Source organism: Rattus norvegicus, chromosome X, assembly GCF_021556685.1.
Source record: "Rattus norvegicus strain SHRSP/BbbUtx chromosome X, alternate assembly SHRSP_T2T, whole genome shotgun sequence".
NCBI classification, from domain to species: Eukaryota; Metazoa; Chordata; class Mammalia; order Rodentia; family Muridae; genus Rattus; species Rattus norvegicus.
The window spans coordinates 124,356,628-124,376,422 of record NC_141554.1 but is presented as its reverse complement, the minus strand read 5'-3'; the positions used below and the strand labels follow the sequence as shown (position 1 = coordinate 124,376,422).

General features: G+C 40.6%; 1 protein-coding gene across 3 annotated transcripts; it reads right to left on the bottom strand.

The window, feature by feature from the left end:
- Positions 1 to 15,439: 15,439 nt before the first annotated feature.
- Positions 15,440 to 19,178, bottom strand: Ct47 (cancer/testis antigen 47). 3 transcript variants are annotated; one of them, NM_001433074.1, is given in 5 exon segments: positions 15,440 to 15,675; positions 16,206 to 16,247; positions 16,881 to 17,019; positions 18,104 to 18,984; positions 19,072 to 19,178. In NM_001433074.1, coding segments are annotated over 3 exon segments (867 nt in total). In that variant the 5' UTR covers positions 18,828 to 18,984; positions 19,072 to 19,178; the 3' UTR covers positions 15,440 to 15,675; positions 16,206 to 16,243.
- Between the last annotated feature and the right edge of the window lie 617 nt (positions 19,179 to 19,795).

Sequence of the window (19,795 nt, the reverse complement as noted above, 5' to 3'; positions counted from 1 at the left end):
AAAAATAATTTTCTCATATGTTGCTGACAAAAGACCAATTATTAGATACTGATTTAATGATTTACTTAAAGTGCTGTTTGTACTGCTTATTAGACAAGCATGCTATTCCTTGCTACCTGAAAAAAATGAAATGCAGAAATAGCTAAAACAATAAGTTGTTGCCCTTAACAATCTGACTGCCACATACCTTTTATAAAATCTCCGTTACTTGCCCACAACCCCACTTAATAGCTTTAGAGTATAAAATGAGAATGGAAACTAGACCCAGGACCAAGGCCTTTCAGGAGCTATCTTGGCTTTAGTCGAGTGGTGATATCTCCTGTCTTCTGCTTTTTACCATTGTTGGAGTGCTTATTCCACAATGATTTCTGCAACATTTCTGGAGGCCCAGGTGATGGCTGCGGCTCCCAGGCCTCTTAGCTCACTAAAGGTCTCTGGAGCATAGAAGTGTGCACCTCTGACTGGATTCTGGGGTCTCATTCAAGTGGCTAAAGGGGACTGTGACATCCAAGAGTGAAAACAAAAACAAACACAAAAACGAGACTAGGCTGAACATCCAGATCAGGTAAGCCCCTCGACCCCCTTGGAGATAGACAAGAGGAGCCAGATGAATTTAATCATCCAACAGGAGATTGCATCCAAAGCCTCAATAGGATATCGAGGTGTCACTCACTGGTCTCAAAGGAAAAGCATCAAAGGGATACTAAGGCACTGGTATTGATCTCTGGAGAAACAGAAAAGATTTGAAATTTAAAATGGGAATGTAAGCTGGATAATGGTGGCACATATCCTTTAATCCTAGTACTTGGGAGGCAGAGGCAGGTGGATGTCTGTGAGTTAGAGGCCAGTCTGGCCTACATAGTGAGTTTCAGGACAGCCAGGGTCTACATGATGAAGTCTGTATTGAAAAATTAATCAATCAATAAACATTAGGAAACATATAACTTCTGAATTGATAGTGAACAAGTTATGTGAAGAATTCCACAGTGCTATGGGTACTAGACCTGATTGGGGCCCAACCTGAGGTTCTTCTGAGGTCACTTCAATTGAATGGGAGGTGACTAAGTCTAGGGTTGTACATATAGCCCTAAGGTAAAACCCCCCTAAGTAACTATGAGTCAACCAGTCAGGGAGTCACCCCTGCTTGAAGGAGAAGAAGATGGTCTTCTCTAGTTTATTCTACACACCACATGGGGCTAGGTTCATAATAAATCCCTTAACCCCTGGATAGGAAACTCTTTTGGTTATGGGATCTACACAGTTCCAATGTGAGACTGACTCAATTCTGCAAAGACTGTTAAGCACCAAGATCCCAGGGAACCACCAGCATTAGCTTCTCCAGAGGACAAGATTTTGCCCATGATGCTGCCCCCTGACGGCTCTAATTGCTAACACTTCACATGGATGAAGTTCTTGTTATACACTTGGTTAGAGTCACACCGAGGTATTTTATATTATTTGTGACTTGTGAAGGGTGTTGTTTCCCTAATTTCTTAGTCTGTTTATCCTTTGAGTAGCGGAAGGCTACTGATTTGTTTGGGTTAATTTTATACCCAGCCACTCTGCTGAAGTTGTTTATCAGGTTTAGTAGTTCTCTGGTGGAACTTTTGGGATCACTTAAATATACTATCATATCATCTGCAAATAGTGATATTTTGACTTCTTCCTTTCCAATCTGTATCCCCTTGACCTCCTTTTGTTGTCTGATTGCTCTGGCTGGGACTTTGAGAACTATATTGAATAAGTAGGGAGAGGGTGGGCAGCCTTGTCTAGTCCCTGATTTTAGTGGGATTGCTTCAAGTTTCTCTCCATTTAGTTTAATGTTAGCAACTGGTTTGCTGTATATGGCTTTTACTATGTTTAGGTATGGGCCTTGAATTCCTATTCTTTCCAGGACTTTTATCATGAAGGGGTGTTGAATTTTGTCAAATGCTTTCTCAGCATCTAATGAAATGATCATGTGGTTTTGTTCTTTCAGTTTGTTTATATAATGGATCACGCTGATGGTTTTCCATATATTAAACCATCCCTGCATGCCTGGGATGAAGTATACTTGATCATGGTGGATGATTGTTTTGATGTACTCTTGGATTCGGTTTGCCAGAATTTTATTGAGTATTTTTGCGTCGATATTCATAAGGGAAATTGGTCTGAAGTTCTCTTTCTTTGTTGGGTCTTTGTGTGGTTTAGGTATCAGTGAAACTGTGGGTTCATAGAAGGAATTGGGTAGCCACCCACTCATCTCAAAATTTTTAATCCAGAAATGTTCCTGTCCAAAGGAAAGACAGGGGACAAAGAGTAGGGCAGAGACTGAAGGAAAGGCCATCCAGAGACACCCCACCTAGGGATCCATCCCATATGTAGACACCAAACCCAGTCACTATTGCTGATGCAAAGAACTGCTTGCTTCCAGGAGCCTGATATGGGTGTTTCCTGAGAAGCTCTGCCAGATCCTTACTGATACAGATGTGGATGCTTGCAGGTAACCATTGGACTGAACAAGGGGTCCCCAATGGAGGAGTTAGAGAAAAGACTAAAGGTGAAGGGGTTTGTAACCCCATAGGAAGATCTACAATATCAACAAACCAGATCCCCCTAGAACTCCCAGGGACTAAACCACCAACCAAAGAGTACACATGGAGAGAGAGAGAGAACTCCAGATACATATGTAGCAGAGGATAGCCTTATCTGACAGCAATGGGAGGGGAGGGAGGCTTGATGTCCCAGTATAGGGAGATGCTAGAGGGGTGAAGCGGGAGTGGTCAAATGGGTGGAGGAGCATCTTCATAGAGTCAAAGGGGGGCAGAGGGGGAATGGGATGGGGGTGTTGTGGAGGAGTAGCTGAGAAGGAGGGACATCATATGAAGTGTAAATGAATAAAATGATTAATTAAAAAGAAGTACAAATGGTTTATAAGTATTTGAAAATAGTGCTCAGTATCCTTATGAAACAGGGCAAGTAGTTTTCAGATTGCTCCTCACCCTAGTTGGAATGGATATTATGAAGCAAACAAATCATAATAAATATTGGCAGCGATAGAGGAGAAGAGCAGTTCTTATATACTGCTGAGGGGAGTGTAAACTAATGTAGCTCATAGGAAAATCGGTGTTGAGCTTCCTCCAAAACAAACAAACAAACAAACAAACAAGCAAGCAAGCAAAATCGCAAAGTAGAAATAACAAATACTTAACTATATCAGTTCCAGATATGTTCTCAAAGAACTCCAAGTCAACAGGCCACAGAGATGTACACACATCCCGATTTCCTACTGCACTATTCAAAATAGCTAAAAACGGAGCCAGCATAGCTGTTGAAGACATACACGCACCAACAGAGCACGGCGCACATACAAAATAGAACGTTTATCTCCATCTGCACAAAGAAATACTATAATGAGATCTCCAGGAAAATGGACGAAATCGGAGATCAAATAGCAAAAGAAGCCACACTCAAAAAAGAACCAAATACATTGTTTCCTATTTATGGAATTTAGATTTAAATGTGTGTGTGTGTGTGTGTGTGTGTGTGTGTGTGTGTGCGCGCGCTTCATGGAAGTAGGAGGGAGACCATGAAAGGAGAAGAAAAGATCTTCCTGGTTGCTGCCACCACGGAGAGCTCTTAGGCAGCACCCCACGAGCAAACTTGAGCCTCGGGACCACAGGTAAGACCAACTTTTCTGCTGCAAGAGACCTGCCTGGTGAACTCAGGACACACAGAGGCAAAATTCCTCTAGGACCCGGCACTTCCTGTGTTTACCGGAAGTCCCAAACCCGCGGATCCCGGCCCACAGCAGCTCTCTGCTCCCAGACCCCGTGGGAGAGAGAACTCACCGCTTGGTCAGGTGGACACTCCTGAGGCTGCAGAGTGGAAGAGACCACCAACACTGCCCACCCCTGCCCAAATCCCTGGCCCAAGAGGAAACTGTATAAGGCCTCTGGGTTCCCGTGGGGGAGGGCCCAGGAGCGCCAGGACCCCTGCCTGAGACACCACCAGAACCTGAAGGGATCTACGGGATAAACAGTTCTCTGCACCCAAATCCCGTGGGAGGGAGAGCTAAACCTTCAGAGAGGCAGACACGCCTGGGAAACCTGAAGAGACTGCACTCTGCACACATCTCTGACGCCAGAGGAAAACACCAAACGCCATCTGGAACCCTGGTGCACAGAGGCTACCGGAAACGGTGGCGCAGATCTTCCTGGTTGCTGCCGCTGCAGAGAGCTCGTAGGCAGCACCCCACGAGCAAACTTGAGCCTCGGGACCACAGGTAAGACCAACTTTTCTACTGCAAGTGACCTGCGTGGTGAACTAAAGACACAGGCCGACAGGAACAGCTGAAGGCCTGTAGATAGGAAAAACTACACGCCCGAAAGCAGAACACTCTGTCCCCATAACTGGCTGAAAGAAAACAGGAAAACAGGTCTACAGCACTCCTGACACACAGGCTTATAGGACAGTCTAGCCACTGTCAGAAATAGCAGAACAAAGTAAAACTAGAGATAATCTGATGGCGAGAGGCAAGTGCAGGAACCCAAGCAACAGAAAACAAGACTACATGGCATCATCGGAGCCCAATTCTCCCACCAAAGCAAACACGGAATATCCAAACACACCAGAAAAGCAAGATCTAGTTTCAAAATCATATTTGATCATGATGCTGGAGGACTTCAAGAAAGATGTGAAGAACTCACTTGGAGAACAAGTAGAAGCCTACAGAGAGGAATCGCAAAAATCCCTGAACGAATTCCAGGAAATCATAAATAAACAAGTAGGAGCCCATAGAGAGGAGTCACAAAAATCCCTGAAAGAATTCCACGAATTCATAAATAAACAAGTAGAAGCCCATAGAGAGGAGTCACAAAAATCCCTGAAACAATTCCAGGAAAACACAATCAAACAGTTGAAGGAATTAAAAATGGAAATAGAAGCAATCAAGAAAGAACACATGGAAACAACCCTGGATATAGAAAACCAAAAGAAGAGACAAGGAGCTGTAGATACGACCTTCACCAACAGAATACAAGGGATGGAAGAGAGAATCTCAGGAGCAGAAGATTCCATAGAAATCATTGACTCAACTGTCAAAGATAATGTAAAGCGGAAAAAGCTACTGGTCCAAAACATACAGGAAATCCAGGACTCAATGAGAAGATCAAACCTAAGGATAATAGGTATAGAAGAGAGTGAAGACTCCCAGCTCAAAGGACCAGTAAATATCTTCAACAAAATCATAGAAGAAATCTTCCCTAACCTAAAAAAAGAAGATACCCATAGGCATACAAGAAGCGTACAGAACTCTAAATAGATTGGACCAGAAAAGAAACACCTCCCATCACATAATAGTCAAACCACCAAATGCACAAAATAAAGAAAGAATATTAAAAGCAGTAAGGGAAAAAGGTCAAGTAACATATAAAGGCAGACCTATCAGAATTACACCAGACTTTTCGCCAGAAACTATGAAAGACAGAAGATCCTAGACAGATGTCATACAGACCCTAAGAGAACACAAATGCCAGCCCAGGTTACTGTATCCTGCAAAACTCTCAATTAACATAGATGGAGAAACCAAGATATTCCATGACAAAACCAAATTTACACAATATCTTTCTACAAATCCAGCACTACAAAGTATAATAAATGGTAAAGCCCAACATAAGGAGGCAAACTATACCCTAGAAGAAACAAGGAACTAATCCTCTTGGCAACAAAACATAGAGAAGAAAAGCACACAAACATAACCTCACATCCAAATATAAATATAACAGGAAGCAATAATCACTATTCCTTAATATCTCTCAACATCAATGGCCTAACCTCCCCAATAAAAAGACATAGATTAACAAACTGGATACGCAACGAGGACCCTGCATTCTGCTGCCTACAGGAAACACACCTCAGAGACAAAGACAGAAACTTCCTCAGAGTGAAAGGCTGGAAAACAACTTTCCAAGCAAATGGTCAGAAGAAGCAAGCAGGAGTAGCCATTCTAATATCAAATAAAATCAATTTTCAACTAAAAGTCATCAAAAAAGATAAGGAAGGGCACTTCATATTCATCAAAGGAAAAATCCACCAAGATGAACTCTCAATCTTAAATATCTATGCCCCAAATACAAGGGCACCTACATACGTAAAAGAAACCTTACTAAAGCTCAAAACACACATTGCACCTCACACAATAATAGTAGGAGACTTCAACACCCCAGTCTCATCAATGGACAGATCATGGAAACAGAAATTAAACAGAGACGTAGACAGACTAAGACAAGTCATGAGCCAAATGGACTTAACAGATATTTATAGAACATTCTACCCTAAAGCAAAAGGATACATATACCTTCTTCTCAGCTCCTCATGGTACTTTCTCCAAAATTGACCATATAATTGGTCAAAAAACGGGCCTCCACAGGTACAGAAAGATAGAAGTAATCCCATGTGTGCTATCGGACCACCACAGCCTAAAACTGGTCTTCAATAACAATAAGGGAAGAATGCCCACATATACGTGGAAATTGAACAATGCTCTACTCAATGATAACCTGGTCAAGGAAGAAATAAAGAAAGAAATTAAAGACTTTTTAGAATTTAATGAAAATGAAGGTACAACATACCCAAACTTATGGGACACAATGAAAGCTGTGCTAAAAGGAAAACTCATAGCGCTGAGTGCCTGCAGAAAGAAACAGGAAAGAGCATATGTCAGCAGCTTGACAGCACACCTAAAATCTCTAGAACAAAAAGAAGCAAATACACCCAGGAGGAGTGGAAGGCAGGAAATAATCAAACTCAGAGCTGAAATCAACCAAGTAGAAACAAAAAGGACCATAGAAAGAATCAACAGAACCAAAAGTTGGTTCTTTGAGAAAATCAACAAGATAGATAAACCCTTAGGCAGACTAACGAGAGGACACAGAGAGTGTATCCAAATTAACAAAATCAGAAATGAAAAGGGAGACATAACTACAGATTCAGAAGAAATTCAAAAAATCATCAGATCTTACTCTAAGAGCCTATATTCAACAAAACTTGAAAATCTGCAGGAAATGGACAATTTCCTAGACAGATACCAGGTACCGAAGTTAAATCAGGAACAGATAAACCAGTTAAACAACCCCATAACTCCTAAGGAAATAGAAGCAGTCATTAAAGCTCTCCCAACCAAAAAGAGCCCAGGTCCAGACGGGTTTAGTGCAGAATTCTATCAGACCTTCATAGAAGACCTCATACCAATATTATCCAAACTATTCCACAAATTTGAAACAGATGGAGCACTACCGAATTCCTTCTATGAAGCCACAATTACTCTTATACCTAAACCACACAAAGACACAACAAAGAAAGAGAACTTCAGACCAATTTCCCTTATGAATATCGACGCAAAATTACTCAATAAAATTCTGGCAAACCGAATCCAAGAGCACATCAAAACAATCATCCACCATGATCAAGTAGGCTTCATCCCAGGCATGCAGGGATGGTTTAATACACGGAAAACTATCAACGTGATCCATTATATAAACAAACTGAAAGAAAAAAACCACATGATCATTTCATTAGATGCTGAGAAAGCATTTGACAAAATTCAACACCCCTTCATGATAAAAGTCCTGGAAAGAATAGGAATTCAAGGCCCATACCTAAACATAGTAAAAGCCATATACAGCAAACCAGTTGCTAACATTAAACTAAATGGAGAGAAACTTGAAGCAATCCCACTAAAATCAGGGACTAGACAAGGCTGCCCACTCTCTCCCTACTTATGCAATATAGTTCTTGAAGTTCTAGCCAGAGCAATCAGACAACAAAAGGAGGTCAAGGGGATACAGATCGGAAAAGAAGAAGTCAAAATATCACTATTTGCAGATGATATGATAGTATATTTAAGTGATCCCAAAAGTTCCACCAGAGAACTAGTAAAACTGATCAACAACTTCAGCACAGTGGCTGGGTATAAAATTAATTCAAATAAATCAGTAGCCTTCCTCTACACAAAAGAGAAACAAGCCGAGAAGAAATTAGGGAAACGACACCCTTCATAATAGACCCAAATAATATAAAGTACCTTGGTGTGACTTTAACCAAGCAAGTAAAAGATTTGTACAATAAGAACTTCAAGACTCTGAAGAAAGAAATTGAAGTATCCTCAAAAGATGGAAAGATCTCCCATGCTCATGGATTGGCAGGATTAATATAGTAAAAATGGCCATTTTACCAAAAGCGATCTACAGATTCAATGCCATCCCCATAAAATACCAATCCAATTCCTCAAAGAGTTAGAGAGAACCATTTGCAAACTCATCTGGAATAACAAAAAACCCAGGATAGCTAAAACTATCCTCAACAATAAAAGGACTTCAGGGGGAATCACTATCCCTGAACTCAAGCAGTATTACAGAGCAATAGTGACAAAAACTTCATGGTATTGGTACAGAGACAGACAGATAGACCAATGGGACAGAATTCAAGACCCAGAAATGAACCCACACACCTATGGGCACTTGATTTTTGAGAAAGGGGTCAAAAGCATCAAATGGAAAAAAGATAGCATTTTCAGCAAATGGTGCTGGTTCAACTGGAGGTCAACATGTAGAAGAATGCAAATCGATCCATGTTTATCACCCTGTACAAAGCTTAAGTCCAAGTGGATCAAGGACCTCCACATCAAACCAGATACACTCAAACTAATAGAAGAAAAACTAGGGCAGCATCTTGAACACATGGGCACTGGAAAAAATTTCCTGAACAAAACACCAATGGCTTTTGCTCTAAGATCAAGAATCGACAAATGGGATCTCATAATACTGCAAAGTTTCTGTAAGGCAAAGGACACTGTGGTTAGGACAAAATGGCAACCAACAGATTGGGAAAAGATCTTTACCAATCCTACAACAGATAGAGGCCTTATATCCAAAATATACAAAGAACTCAAGAAGTTAGACCGCAGGGAGACAAATAACCCTATTAAAATGGGGTTCAGATCTATACAAAGAATTCACAGCTGAGGAATGCCGAATGGCTTAGAAACACCTAAAGAAATGTTCAACATCTTTAGTCATAAGGGAAATGCAAATCAAAACAACCCTGAGATTTCACCTCACACCAGTGAGAATGGCTAAGATCAAAAACTCAGGGGACAACAGATGCTGGCGAGGATGTGGAGGAAGAGGAACACTCCTCCATTGTTGGTGGGATTGCATACTGGTACAACCATTCTGGAAATCAGTCTGGAGGATCCTCAGAAAATTGGACATTGAACTGCCTGAGGATCCAGCTATACCTCTCTTGGGCATATACCCAAAAGATGCCCCAACATATAAAAAAGACACGTGCTCCACTATGTTCATTGCAGCCTTATTTATAATAGCCAGAAGCTGGAAAGAACCCAGATGCCCTTCAACAGAGGAATGGATACAGAAAATGTGGTACATCTACACAATGGAATATTACTCAGCTATCAAAAACAATGACTTTATGAAATTCGTAGGCAAATGGTCAGAACTGGAAAATACCATCCTGAGTGAGGTAACCCAATCACAGAAAAACACACATGGTATGCACTCATTGATAAGTGGCTATTAGCCCAAATGCTTGAATTACCTTAGATGCCTAGAACAAATGAAACTCAAGGCGGATGGTCAAAATGTGAATGCATCACTCCTTCTTTAAAAGGGGAACAAGAATACCCTTGGCAGGGAAGAGAGAGGCAAAGTTTAAAACAGAGACTGAAGGAACACCCATTCAGAACCTTCCCCACATGTGGCCCATGCATATACAGCCACCGAATTAGACAAGATGGATGAAGCAAAGAAGTGCAGAGCGACAGGAGCCGGATGTAGATCTCTCCCGAGAGACACAACCAGAATACAGCAAACACAGAGGCGTATGCCAGCAGCAAACCACTGAATTGAGAATAGGACCCCCGTTGAAGGAATCAGAGAAAGAACTGGAAGAGCTTGAAGGGGCTCAAGTCCCCATATGTACAACAATGCCAAGCAACCAGAGCTTCCAGGGACTAAGCCACTACCTAAAGGCTATACATGGACTGACCCTGGACTCTGACCTCATAGGTAGCAATGAATATCCTAGTAAGAGCACCAGTGGAAGGGGAAGCCCTGGGTCCTGCTAAGACTGAACCCCCAGTGAACTAGATTGTTGGGGGGAGGGCGACAAGGGGGGGGGAGAATGGGGAGGGGAACACCCATAAAGAAGGGGAGGGGGTAGGGGGATGTTTGCCCGGAAACCGGGAAAGGGAATAACACTCGAAATGTATATAAGAAATACTCAAGTTAATAAAAAAAAGAAAGGAGAAGAAAAGAGTCGAGATAGATGAAAGAGGAGAAAAAGAGAAGAAAATGGAATACATGTCATGGAGAAGTGGAAAGGAAGACTTTTTATGGGGAAGAAAGTGTCTGGGCAGAAGCGATAAGGCAGTGTAACTGAAAGATCTGAGTAAGAACAAAGAAAAATCTCTCTCTCTCTCTCTCACACACACACACACACACCACACACACACACCACACACACACACAGAGAGAGAGAGAGGCACACACACACACACACACACACACACACACACACACACACAAGCCAGAACAAAACATACCATTTTGTATGTTAACTTTAACTGTTCATCTGAAAATTACTCTCCAAAGAATACATCTCCAATCCAAGTGGCTCCGTTTCAAGTAGGTACTCAGTTGTCGCATGCACTCAGTGATTAGTGTAGGCTTGCCTCCATCTGCCTCTTCACAAAAATTGTTTTAGGCATGACATTTTAATTTCTTTTGGGCTCCATAAAGTACTTTAAAACAAGTTCACTTTTCAATGAAATTAAAAATGCCCAGAAGAAAACCACAGATTTTAGTCAAGATTATGTAAATAAAACCTGACAGTGTTTCTGTCTATTTTTAAATTTTATTTCTAAGATCACCAAACATCGTGAGATGTATTTCCAACAGGAAGAAGAAATGCCACATGCCATGGAAAGCCACCTTTCGGTGATGAAAAGCAAAATGGTATCAGCGTTAAAAGTTCTGAGGCCTTCTGAAAGCAGAAAATCCCCCAGTCAAGAGAAAGCAGAATTTCTTTTTATTTCTCCTTCCTTTGATATCTCCTGACTCCAGAATCAGTTGAAAGAAAATGGAGTAATTAAACGTCAACCAGCTGCAACAACTCTCTAAACAGAACTAGACAGCTCCATCGATCTCCATGTGAGTACTGAATTAACCAATAGAGGACACGCTTTCCTTTTGGAGCTTGTATGTTGCAATGTCATTATTCAGCGCTTATTCCAATTGGGGTTTCAACCATGTGACGCCAGCATCCTTTCTTCCTTTCCTAACACTAGGTGATTGCTTTTCGCTTGAGAGGGCATTTGGAGATTTAGATAAATCTAAATAAATCTCCCAATCTTAAAGATCTTGATTATAAAGCAGCAACAACAACAAACAAATAAGAGGAAGGACATGAATTTGAGGAAGGAATGTAGGGAGGGGAATCTGGGGGGAGGATGGAAAGGAACAGTGTATTAGGAATTGCACTATTGAAAATATGAGGGTAGGAATAATAAAAATTGAACAATGAAACTGGGCATGAATACTTGCACTGGTAATCCCAGTATTTCAGTATCTAATATGGAAATGCTTTTGTAAATTTGATATCAACATGGTCTATACAGGGATTTTCAGGCCATCCTGGCCTGAATAGCAAGACCCTGTCACAAAACACAGATATAGTAATAAAAACTAAATAGAGAAGAGTAGAAAGCATTTCATGGTCACTGAAATGTACTTATAAACGAGACAAAAAGTAAAGCTTAATTACCATTTAGTGGTAATTCTAAGGCAATGACAAAAATATAAAATTCACCAATTAATATTTAGTTATTTAGTCATGCAGCATGTGTTGTCTGTGATCAATAGCTTTTTCTGTTTGTCAGTAATAACAGTCTAAAAGGCATTGTCTTCTAGTCACTACAGGAGACTAACTGTATAACAGCAGCCAACCAGTGCCTGGCCCAAGCTGTTTTGGTAACTAACTGTTCACTTAAGAGATAACGGTCAGGTAGAACACAGCTACCAAGTCTGAGTAATAACTACTTGTTAATAGTCTTTAAAAAAGAGGTACAGAAGAGATGTTATACTATATATTTCAAAACCACATTTTATATTCCAAGAAACATGAATATTGTGGCAACGTTTCACAAAAGGATCAATTGAATTTCTATCTAAATTTAAATATGTCTACTCAGTTACTTTAATAGTATTAAAAGTAAAGTTATGATAAATGCAGGGATGGGAAGTAATACTCAGAGCTATGCCCTTATACCTGGAATTGCTGGGGTGGCCTTGTACTGGATCAGTTTCTTGTCCAGGTTCTTCTGGCATTAATCCCTTTTCTTTTGTCTGGTTGTTTTCATTACTTCCATTGTCTTTGTAGAGTTCCTCCAAATGAGGAGAGGGGTGGAGTGAGAAGTAGGGGCTGAGGGGAAGAGAGGTCCAAAGGAGAAAAGGGGTTGAGGGGCTAAGGTAAGAGATGGGGGCTGCAGTAATGAAGGGAGCTTAAGGGGAATAGGGGAATAGGGAATAGGACTCGTGGGACAAGAGGGTAGGGGCTGAGTTACGAAGTGAAGAGTAAGATAGTGGCCGGGGCTGGGCAGAGTAGGTGCTACGGAGGAAATAATCTATAGGCTAGCATCCTATTTAGTGCCACCCGAGAATTACGGGAAGACAGGTGTACAATCTCAGGAACGGAAAACCCAGACTTCATTCCGGAAGTTGGAGCAGACGATAGGGGTCAGTGTTATCAAGGATCTGCCAAGAGCCACTTCCCATCCCCTTGCATAACAAACTGTACGTTGATTTGCTGAGCATTCAGGAGTGACATGTCCATCATCCAATGAATAATCAGGCCGCCCATTTTTAAAAATTAGTATGAAATTCTCACCTTTTAAAAAATGTTCAAACACATACCGCCCGTTTTTTAAAAAAATATTTATTTATTTATTTTATGTATGTGAATACACTGTAGCTGTCTTCAGACACACCAGAAGAGGGCATCAGCTCTCTTTACAGATGGTTGTGAGCCACCATGTGGTTGCTGGGAATTGAACTCAGGACCTCTGGAAGAGCATTCAGTGCTCTTAACCACTGAGCCATCTCTCCAGCCCCCGTTGTAATCTTATATGTATTCCCCATAGTATAGAAGTCAGTATAGACTTGATCCTGAGACACGTTTAAACGGAGTAATTTGTCAGTTTCCACCTGGTATTGATTCTGGCAAGCAGAATAGTCTTGAAAGCATGTAACTCAAAATTCAGCAATAGTAAAAAAGTTCTCAAGAAGACTAGACTTTGGATGGCTTGAAATGGCTAAAATTGTTTTTTAAAGGTGCTGGGGAAATGGTTCACAGAGTGAAGGTCTTGCTGCTCAAATAGGGGAACACATGAGTTTGGATCATATCACCAACTAGGTGGAACATGTATTTGCAATCACACCAGTACAGGGGCCGGAGAGTTCCAGGGGACTAGTTCCATATGTGCTTGCAGTGTGCGAGCCCTCTACACACATACTCCTACTTTTTGAAAAGGATATATTTGAAAGGGGTATAGTCACACTTCAGTATTTTCCGGTCACATGAACTATATGTTTTCTTCCTAGTATGATTTATAAATTATTTTCAGTAATACAGGTAGATAGAAGCAGATACAATTAAGAATTTGTCGAAAATACTATTTAGTCTGATTTGGTTTTGCAAATTGGTTAATGTTCATAACTATGCAATTTCATTTTTATGTTGCAAAAATCAAACTACTTTGCCTTTTTTTCTTTTTCTTTTTCTTTCTTTCTTTTCTTTTCTTTTTTTTTTTTTTTGGAGCTGGGGACCAAACCCAGGGCCTTGCTAGCAAGTGCTCTACCACTGAGCTAAATTCCCAACCTTTACTTTGCCTTTTTAATGGCAATGAAAGCTAGTTTTATACTAAGCTTGAGTTATTTTCTCATCCAGAGAAACTACCACCAGTGGAAACTTGAATAGTCAAATAAGCATAAAGCAAAGAGACCTCCGATACTAAACCCAGGAACTCTGTCTAACAAAACTATCTTCCAGAATTGAAGAACAAAGAGTGTTTCACAACACAAACAAGGTTAAATAATTTATATCCACCAAACCAGCCCCGCAGAGAATACTGGAAACTTCCGACTATGAAGAGAACTAAGTGTATCCAAGAAGCCATAGGCTAAAAACAAATGAAGCTACAATTACTGAAGAACAAATAGGACCGTGAACACAAACAGAAGAGACAGAATTCAATGCACACCTTCAAATAGTTATTTTATTCAACCAAAAAGACACAACTTCAGTGAATTGCAAAACAAAATCCATCTTTCTGCTGTCTACAAGCAATCCATTTTAGCTTTAAGGACTGGTAGCACCTTACAATGAGAGGACAGAGAAAAGCATTTCAAGCAAATGGGACTTGGGAAAAAACCAAAGCAGTGTTATCCTAGTATCTGTATAAATAGTAGCTAAACTCTAATAAGAAAAGATAAAGAAGTCATTCTGATAAAGGGAACAATGAATCAAAAATGCATCACAGGGACTGGAGAATAAACTCAGCGCTTAAGAGCATTTGCTGCCCTTCTAGAAGACTGGAGTTCGCTACCTAACTCTTACACCTCTTGGAACTCCATCTCCAAAGGATCTGGTGCCTTCGTCTGGTCTGTATGGGTACCCACCCACCCACTGAGACACTCACACTTAAATAAAAGTTAAAAAATATTTTGAAAAGTCCCTTGAAATTCTTAAATAAGGAAAAATTATTATATTGAAAAAATAGAATAAAAATATTATACATGTAAAAATTAGCCCAATAGGTTGTCATTTAGGCATGCAGTCAATAAGATATTGTACATTGTTTTTCACACAGCATATGGCAAATCAGTCTAGCTGTATTTTAAATATCCAATAGATACATGAGAGTAGTCACTCGTGTAGGAGAGAAAACACTAAAGCCTTGCTTTCTCACATATAAAAATTGTTTTAGAATTGACATTTAATTTCATTTGAACCACAATAAAATGACTAAAATAAGTTTGCTTTACAATTAAAGTAGTGTGGCCAAAGAAGTAAAAAGTAGAAATAAGTCAGGAATATTTATCTAAATGAAAGCTACTAATACTTCTATTTCTTTTTTTTTTTTTACAATATGTTTGTTTTGCTTTACCCAATATTGTCAAACATATCTGTAACAGGTAAGAGAAAATGCATGCATAACTGGATAGTATCATGGAGTTTTAACTAATGCTTTAAACTTCATCTTCCTACTCATAAAATTGTTTTAACCTTGTTATTTTAATTATTGGATTGCAATAAAGGACTTTAAAATAAGAATGAATTACTACAAAGTTATTCTTGTCAAATAAACATGAAAGCAGTAGAATAGAATTACAGTGTTGTTTCCAAATCATGCCTGTGTTTTATTTTATTACATGACATTGTTTCATTTAGAACTTGAACGAACCATGTTAAATGTAGAAGGAGGGATTTTTGCTATTGGATAATGAACTTTAGGATGAAGTCATTGTTGAAACTTTGTTGGGCTTCTAAGAAGTGGAAAGTCTACATTTGGTGAACTTCATTAAACCTTCTTCATCCTTTTCTTCCTATTCTTCTTAACTAGAAGAGAAAATGAAGAATTATGCAAGATTAATTTGGCTCTTATATTTAAGAAAACAACCAGCCTTTCTGAATGCCTGCTGCGTTTGTGCTATATCTCAATAATTATAAAAGAACACATGCTTTCTTCTTATGAATCAAACCCATGGCTCTCAGGGTACTTATGCAACTGATCATCTGATTACACCAACTTTTTGGCTATTAGTCTGTCCTACACACACACACACACACACACACACACACACACACACACACACAGAGAGAGAGAGAGAGAGACAGAGAGAGAGAGAGAGAGAGAGAGAGAGAGAGAGAGAGAGAGAGACAGACAGACAGACAGACAGACAGACAGACACAAGCATGTGGTCAGCTCCTAAAATTTGAACTCAGAGCCCTGCAAATGTCAACCCCACACTCTACTCCACGGAGCAAAACCCCAGTCTTGTATTCTGCTTGAAAGGCTCTGTTGGCATGTAAAGAAAGTCATTGAACTATAAAAGCCAGTGTTAATTCCACCAATAATGCTTCCTTACCCTCCCAGACCTTTACCTCCACATATTTTATGGATCACTCAGCTGTGAAAATAAAAGAGAAGAAAAATTAATTTAAAGAGATAGTCCTTAAATTTTAATTATCAATTTGGTGTGCTAAATGTTCATATTAGAACTAAATTTCTTTTGACTGGTATAAAATATAAAAATCCACAGCTAAATGAATAGTTAGGTGTTAACCATTGAAAAAATCCTCCTACTTAAAGTGCCTAACATTTTTACTATTTGTCCATAGGGACCTTAAAAGCATTGTTTCCTACTTAGAATAGAGGAAATATGCATAACTGTGGCCAAGCCCTGGGGACTTAATTAGTGCCTGGCCCAGCCATCACCACTGTTACTTTAGACAATTGTTCTTTAAACACATATTCATCTAGATCTGATGCAAGTATAAAGTCTAATATATTTACTACTTGTTATTAGTCTTACATCATGGACAAAAGACCTCAGAATAAGTGAGGGACAGCCACAAAGGACACACCACGTTTTAGATTAGTAGGTACATGAATATTTTAGTCACATTCTAAGAAAGTTAAATTGAATTTTGTTTGAATTCAAAGTAAAGCTTTCCTCAATTAATTAATTAGAATTTAAAAAGAAAAAGCTGATAAATAGCTATAGGGAAGGTGATTGATACTCAAAGCTATACACAGAGACCTGAATTTGTTGGTGCAGTAGTCTTCTGCATCTGAATCCATTTTCTCAAAGCCTTCATTTTTCATTTCTTCTTCCTCTTCCTCTTCTTCCTCATCAACTATGTTGTCATCTTTATACTGTCTAGCACAATGGTTTTCACCTATTTATTTAGTAAAGATCATTACAAACCACACAGCAAAACAATTTGCATATTTATACTCTTGGGAGAAACAGGGAGGCATGAGTAAGTACAAAAACAGTAGTTGGTACCTTCCTACTGTTCATGCTACGCTTCCCTAACCCTGACACTTCTGCCACCTGACCATTTTTCTAGTGACATTATTCCTTTTCCTAGCAAATGTCTCATGCAATGATGTTCATTTCTTCTCCTTTGAAGGAGACATCAGAAGTGTTAGTCACCTTGCATCCATTATACCTTGGGCAGAACATTAGAAGTAAGATACTTTTGTTTGCCTCAAATACAAATTCCATAATGAATTTTTCTCAAGCCATGAATAACAACACTTCTTTTTCAGCAAGTGCTTCAAAACTACTTCATCAATACAGGGAATCAAATATCCAAGAACTTTTACACTTTTAAAAACCATAAACTCGGGGTTGGGGATTTAGCTCAGTGGCAGAGCACTTGCCTAGCAAGCACAAGGCCCTGGGTTCAGTCCCCAGCTCCGAAAAAAAAGAAAAAAGAAAAAAAAACCCATAAACTCAAAATGAAGAATACCATTTTCTTGTTCTTTTGTTGTCAGCCTTACCTTCTATTAGCTCCCAGGCTCTCTTTTGGACACCTTGGCCACATAGTGAGCTCAAGGCCAACCTAGCTATGTGAGACTGTCACAAAACAAACACCTCTAAAGGTTGTCATAGAATTGGCCTAGTCACCTAGGCCTATGATCTCAGCACTCAGTAGCCAGCATAGGCAGGGAATTGTGAGGGAACGTCAGTCTGTGCTACAGAGTGAGTTTCAGGCTCACCCAGGCTAAATAAATAATGAGGCCTTGTCTCAAAACAAATGAACAAAAGCGAAAACAACGACAAAAAAAAAACAGTCTTATAACCTTTGACTTTATGTGTACAACCCACCCAACCATTACTTTCCCCACCAGAGGCCAACACTGAACAGCCAATTGTTTCTCACCTAGAGCAGCAGCCTCCCTCCCAGTGCCAATCTTTGCCCTTCTGCCTCCCCAGTACTGTTTGCCTCTAGGACCCTAGGCCTTTTTCCTTACCTTCAGAAGTCATGGCTTGCCCTATGATTTCCTTTGCTGGCTCTTCTGCTGCTGCCTCTTCTGCCACCTCTTCCACTGCTTGTCCGGCTGCCCTAAATGCTGGCTCCTGCAGGTAATCTTCCTCGAAGTCAGCAGGCTCTTCCAGCTCTGGAAATGTGGAGATAACCTCCGGAAGGTCGGAGCCCTGATGCTCATACTCTGAGGCCCTCACTGTTGATGGGATGGGCCCGGGTGGTACTTGGAGCTCACGTGGGTGGCCAGATTCAGAAGTGTTAGATGAGCCCATCACTTGGTTTTCTCGGGGGTCTCTAACCAGGATGTGGTCGTTGTAATAGACACGATTGAGAATGGCATGGACCAGATCCAGAAACATAAACCGGAAGCCAGCCATTGGGAAATGATGGGCATCCACCACGTTTTGATTTGCTAAATCACTTTCCTGGTGCTGGTCATCTTCCTCTTCCTCAACAGCTTCAATATCCGAGTCTTCCTCAACATTCACACTCTCTCTCCTGTCACCCTCCTGCTCCGGGTTTCTTTCGGGCCCAACATCCTCCACCTCTCTATGACAATCTACCACTACTTCTTCAGCTTCAAGTGTGGCAGAGGACCCATCTAGGCCTACCGCGCCGCCCTCTGCAGCTTCCAGTACCCACTCTCCCTCAAGAGTTACTGGGTTGTCTCGGCTCTCTCTGATTGGATCTCGACGCCCTCTGGTCGACATGACACTAGTAGATACCTCAACAAGGCCTTGACTGACCTGGGATAATGATGATAATGACTACTCAGACTGCAACGGCCAAGATGACACCAGATGGCTACGGAGTGCGAGATGACAACAAGGCCTCTGGTAAAGATTATGATTAGGAAGCTCCTGGTCCCTAAAGACAAGTTGGGAAGGGCGTGCTCAGAGGAGACAGGGTTTTGGAAGAGACAGCAGGAGAAGGGATAAAAGTCTGTGATGGTACCTGAGGTAGTCCCATGGAAGTAGCAGGGACGTGATGGCAGAAGCGACCGGCCCAGGCGGAGGCCAACCCAAGCGCCTCTGCTAACATCCGGGGACTAGATGGAAAACGCTTATGTCATAGGTGGTGGGGGCGGGACTTATGAAGGCTACATAAACGGTTTTGTCATTACATAGTCTAAGATGATTGGCTGATAAGTGAAGATTGATGTGTCCATCATCCAATAAATGATTGAAAACCTTGCGGTGGTGGGGTGATAGTTAGGAAATACCATCTTTTTGTTCGTTCGTTTATGCTCTTAGAAATCCGGGCTCTCTTTAAATCAAAGTCAACCCTATTGCTCCTCTCCCCTCCTCTCTTAAAGGTGTATGTGCTAGTGTATGCCTAGTGAGTGTTGGAACCTACGAGGGCATCAGATTACCCTAGAACCAGCATTAAAGGCAATTATGAGCAGGCTGATGTCAGTGCTGGGAACAAAATTCTGGAAGATCAGCAAGTGTTCTTAGCTGCCGAGCCGCCTCACCATCCCTGGTGCTACTCTCTTGATTCTGTGGTTATCAGCTAAAATATAGTTGAAGGATTCTAAGTTAGGGAAGCTTCTTCTGTAAAGTGTAGAGAGTATATATTTTAGGTTCTCAAGGTCCCAGAGAAAGCTAAAACCTAAATTATTATATATTTATGAAAGGAAAGAAATCATTTGCACAAATACTATACTAAGACATGGTAA